Source organism: Gobio gobio (assembly GCF_949357685.1).
Source record: "Gobio gobio genome assembly, chromosome: 21".
Taxonomy (NCBI): domain Eukaryota; kingdom Metazoa; phylum Chordata; class Actinopteri; order Cypriniformes; family Gobionidae; genus Gobio; species Gobio gobio.
Window position 1 is genome coordinate 23,290,654 of NC_137117.1, and position 5,589 is coordinate 23,296,242.

General features: G+C 34.5%; 1 protein-coding gene across 2 annotated transcripts in view; it reads left to right on the forward strand.

Annotated features, from left to right (window-relative positions):
* The window catches only part of magi3a (membrane associated guanylate kinase, WW and PDZ domain containing 3a), a 167,689-nt gene that overhangs the window by 159,833 nt on the left and 2,267 nt on the right, over nucleotides 1-5,589 (forward strand). For both annotated transcript variants that reach the window (XM_079803371.1, XM_079803372.1), the window contains 2 exons: nucleotides 7-144; nucleotides 936-1,074. In XM_079803371.1, the coding sequence (XP_079659497.1) occupies nucleotides 7-144; nucleotides 936-1,074 (277 nt within the window). The remainder of the gene's footprint in view (nucleotides 1-6; nucleotides 145-935; nucleotides 1,075-5,589) is intronic.

Below are 5,589 nucleotides of genomic sequence, written 5' to 3' on the forward strand. Positions count from 1 at the left end.
TTTCAGGGCTGTTATCCCGTGGAGTTAGAGAGAGGACAGAGAGGTTTTGGCTTCAGTCTGCGAGGAGGGAAGGAATATAACATGGGCCTCTTCATCCTCAGACTAGCTGAGGACGGTCCTGCTCTGAAAGATGGCAGGATTCATGTGAGTTCTTACAATACTAGCAAATACAATGATACACAAAGAACAATATCAAAACAATGAATGTATAATGTTTTACATATTTATATAAAATAGAATAATACACGGTTCAAAAGTTTGGGGTCAGGTAAATGTTTGTGAATGAAGTATCTTATGCGCACTAAGGGTTTGTTTATTTATGGATATAAATAATATTTATTTTACATACGGTAAAAACAGTCATATTGTGAAATATTTCAACTTAAAATAATTGTTTTAAAATTAATTTATTCCTGTAATGATACATTTCTCCAGTCTTCAGTGTCACATGATCCTTCAGAAATGATTTTAATATGCTGATTTGGTGATCAATAAACCTTTATTATTATAATCAATGTTGAAAACAGTTAGTTGTGGAAACTGTGATGCATTTTTTTTTATTTTCAATTATGTGATTAAAAGTTCAGAACCGCATTTATTTTAAATAAAAAAATAAATGTAACATTGTAACAAATTTAGTAGAAATCAAATTCATAATGAAACAAAATATTATAATAAAAGCATTACTGACACTAAACTTAAAATATATATTGTCTATATTGTATATAAGGTAAAACATTATTGAATAATACAATTAAATAAATATAACATTTATTGTTATTATATTTCATTCAATATAATACAATTAAATTAAAATACAAATGGAAAAAAAAAATTCTAACATAAAACAATATTTATTATATTATATATTGTTACATTTAAGAAAATCAGTGGTTGTTGAAATGACAGAATACTCTGTTTGTGTGACCTCACAGGTAGGAGATCAGATTGTGGAGATCAACGGTGAACCCACGCAGGGCATTACACACACACGGGCCATCGAGCTCATCCAGGCCGGGGGCAATAAAGTGTTGCTGCTTTTGAGGCCCGGACTGGGCTTGGTGCCTGATCATAGTGAGTCTATTTAATACCAGACCTCTCGCAGATAATCACTCAAACAATACAGGCGTTAACCAAAGAAAAGACGCAAAACACTGACATTGATGAGAGATGATCTCCATACCAAAGCGCCCTTTTTAAGTTTGTTCAGAAGTGCAGAAGCGCTAATTTGAATTCCATCCGCTTCACGAACTGAGAAAAATCAGCTCCCTGAAGCCTGCACCTTCCCCTCTGAGAAACAAATCAATTTCTGAAGATGGGTTTGTTTTCTGCTGCGGTTTCAAAAGCCATTGAAAATGTATTGTGACCGAACCTTTTCTCGGCAGTGTTTTCTAAAGCTACTTCATGCTACATCAGTACTCTTGTTCAAAACGTGATCACAAAATGGACTCATACAGAGTATAACGAATGTGGATTTATTGAAAAAAATATTACAATCATCATCACACCTACCTTTATATTGTCTAAACATTGCATGCATATTGATCAGCAACAGAATTAAGTACTCAAACAAGTACACAATTTGTACTCAATTATTAGTGAATGATTTTGGGGTCATATGCATGTTATGTCAGATCTTCTATCTTCACGCATTGCATCTCTCAAATGCTGTCACTCTTGCTTCCTGTCTCTATTCCTCCTTTGCTCATTTCTTTCTCTCTGTCTGGGCACTGTTCTATGCACCTCTCTCTCTCTCTCTCTCTCTCTCTTCCTTGTTTAGGTCTGAACTCTTCCTCCACACTGTGCTTCCACATGAAACCAGAGCATCACTAAAGGCTTCTCTGCTTTTCTTGGTCTGTCCCTAATAACTTTGGTAAACTTTGCATTCCTCCTCTATGCCTGTTCTATGTATGTGCAGTTCTACCTTTCTTTTCCTTTCCTTTGCCTTGATATGAATCTTTTGCTTTTGAAAGTCACTAAATGAAAAAAGGAAATGTCAGTGATCACAATTCTACAGAGATATTAGTTTTCGAGAACATTTATTTGTTAATTGTCCATTTGTCATTATCTATTTTTGTGTTAATGTGAACTTTTGTTCACATTTTTAACCAATTTTGCTGTCTATTCAATGCAAATTTACATAAGAATGGTTAATAAAGGATTTACAATACAATATTTTTATATTAAGTAACTATATGATTTAGACATTTAGACATTAATCATGATCCGTGTTATTTTAGTATATGCTACTATAGTATTTATTAATGTTTTTATTTATATTTTTGAGTTCATTTTTATGTTAGTCTAAGTTTTCGCAACTTTATTTTTAAATTTTATAAATAAAATATTTCTGTTCGGCTTTAATCGGTTTTTATTTTAATTAGTCTTTCAAGTTTAAGTTTTTCCATCACATATTTGTATTATATTTTATTTCAGCTTCATTTCAATTCATGAGAACTATTTTTAATAGTTTTAGTTATAATAACAATGCTGATCTTGATTAGTTATTTTGATCTGTGACAGCCATTTTAGTTGTAAGGTATCATTTGACAAGTCATAATTGAAAAACTGAAATCTTTCCAAGAACCCCCTGGTGGATGCAAGCCCTTAGCTAGGAATACTGCTCTGCAATGATGCATCCTGGGTACATTTTACAGACGAAATGTAAGACCGAATATATTTCTTACCAGACAGTTAAATGGCAAAGATATTGAAACCCTTGTCAGGAGCCACCAGCTTGGTTTAATTTTGGGTTTTTGTTACCTCTCATCTGGCGGCATGACATTTTATCTTGAGAGAAAATTGCAACTTCTTCCATTCTGGGTCTGACTCGTTCTCATAGCTGGTTTCAACTGCTTGATATGTGTCACTGTATCTGGAGGCCAAAAGCCACTGAAGACTAAAAAACGGTGACAATTTAATTGAGAATGTCTCTGCTGGAAAGCATTTCAGAAGACAGGTTAATTATGTTCAGTCTATCAGTTGTATTCTGCAGATTTACTAAATCCAATTCGTAAAGTTTAAACATGCATTTTTTCCTCACTAGAAAAGTTTTACAAAAAGAGAACATTTGAAAAATGTATTTTAAATTATTGTACGTTCTCTCCAGTCATTCTTTATCAGTAGCCTCATAAAAGCTTTGAGGACCGCCATATTGAGATCACATGACCAGCCGTATATGAATCACTTTATCTGTGTATTATCCCAGTTAATAGACACTTCCTTTTGTGGACTAAATTAATCGTGGCTCACTGTGAATAGGGAATTTCTGCAAGGGAATCAGAATCTGCAAACTTGTTTTTGTTTGATGCTGCACCCACACCACTACGTTTCAGTACAACGACCGCCATTGACCAACGCAACAAATAAAAAAAATTCACCTTTTTTTACAACGTCTGAATAAAAAGAAACTGAATATGAAGTTGATTTAAAAAGGTTTAGCAGGTATTACAGACAAAATAAGGCAAACAATTTATACATTCTGTGCAAAAATTTGTATTCAAAAGGTATATTTTATAACTGCATTTATTTGATCAAAAATATAGTAAAAAACAGTAATATTGTGAAATATTATTACAATATAAATAACTATTTTCTATAGTAATATATTTTAAAATGTCATTTATTTCTGTGATGGTAAATCTTAAAGGATTAGTTCACTTCAAAAATGTCCTGATAATTTCCTCACCCCTATCTCATCCAAGATGTTCGTGTCTTTCATTCTTCAGTCTAAAAGTTTTTTGAGGAAAACATTCCAGGATTTTTCTCCACATAATGTATTTCAATTGCAACCGACGGGTTGAAGGTCCAAATCAATGCAGTTTCGAAGGCCTTCAGAGGCTCTGCACGATCCCAGCTGAGGAATATGGTATTATCTAGCGAAATTATCTGTAATTTAAAATGTTTTTATTTTAAATTTATATACTTTTGAACCTAAATTGCTCATATTGCGCTGCTCTGCGGCGCATTACGGATTATGTAATCACGTCGTAAAGGTCACACTAGATGTAGGCAGAAGTACCGCCCCTGTGTCTACAAAGTACACGTGCAAAGAATAATGCAAACGTCCTTTAGCAACAAAAAAAGGTAAAACAACGATGGCGGACGATTTTGAAGTTGAGATGGAGTTTTTGTTGGTAAAGGGGGTTTGTATCTTCACACGTTTGCTTGGGGCGGTACTTCTGCCTACATCTAGCGTGACCTTTCCGACGTGATTACGTAATCCATGGTGCGCCGCAGAGCAGCGCAAGATGAGCTATTGAGGTTAAAAAGTTGATTTTTTTTAAATGACCAATCGTTTCACTAGATAAGACCCTATTCCTCAGCTGGGATCGTGCAGAGCCTCTGAAGCCCTTCGAAGCCCTTTGAAACTGCATTGATTTGGACCTTCAACCCGTTGGTTGCAATTCAAATACATTATGTGGAGAAAAATCCTGGAATGTTTTCCTCAAAAAACTTTTAGACTGAAGAATGAAAGACACAAACACCTTGGATGAGATAGGGGTGAGGAAATTTTCATTTTGAAATGAACTAATCCTTTCATTTTCAGCAGCCATTACTCCAGTCTTCAGTGTCACATACATGATCCTTTCGAAATAAGTCTATTCTCATTTGGTATTAAAACAACTTATAACTATCAATGTTGAAACATTTTCCAGGATTCTTAGATAAATAGAACAGTTTTTGTTTTTATATATATATAAATCTTTCTTAACATTTTAAATGTCTTGCTGTCACTTTTGATCAACGTAATGCATCCTTGTGAAATAAAAGTATTAATTTATCTAAAAAAATATCTTACTGACCCCATTCTTTGGAACAGTAGTGTAATAAAGAGGACAGTAAAGCCCTAGGTGTACGAAGGTGCACACGGCAAAAATGTCATCGCGTTGAAATCGCGAGACCCCATTTCGCTTGACGGTGTGCACAACAAATTTTGTAACTTTCCGCACTTCTCCCCATCCGAAGATGCACGAGTTCGAGGTGAATCTGGCCGAGCATGACGTCTCATCACACTGGCACCCAGTTTACACGTCTAAATTAGTTGCTTATATTTACAAAATAAGCAGAAATAAGCCCTTTTAATGAAAATAAAGGTCCATGTTTAATAAAAATGTAAACGAAACTCAATGTTTTGATGTTTAAAATGTTTAGAGAAATTAGAAAATATAGTTGTAGGCCTATATGTTCTCCTATCCATATATTTTGTTCTAATGTCACAAGTAATAATCTCAAGGTTTACTGGGGTTTTACATGATTCTTTTGTAGTGTTGTTTTGGTAAAGTTTACTAAAGTAAACATTGTCACATGTGTACCTTACTTGGTAATGGTACCAAGATGGTTTATAAAACAATTACTCCGAGTCGCCCTCTGTCGTTTCAAAGAATAGTACAACGGCGAGTGCGTCGAGTATAAACGCCTCGTCTGTTCGGAGAGGAGCGCGTGTAGTCAGCGGAAGCTCGCATTGCGGAGCCAGGCGAAAGTACAAACAAGGCTTAAGGCGAGAGGAAAGGGGGAGTTGAGTGCATACAAGATTTGATTTGCACCTTTAAAATAAATTGTAATTGTTATGTTTTGCATTTGTTTCAG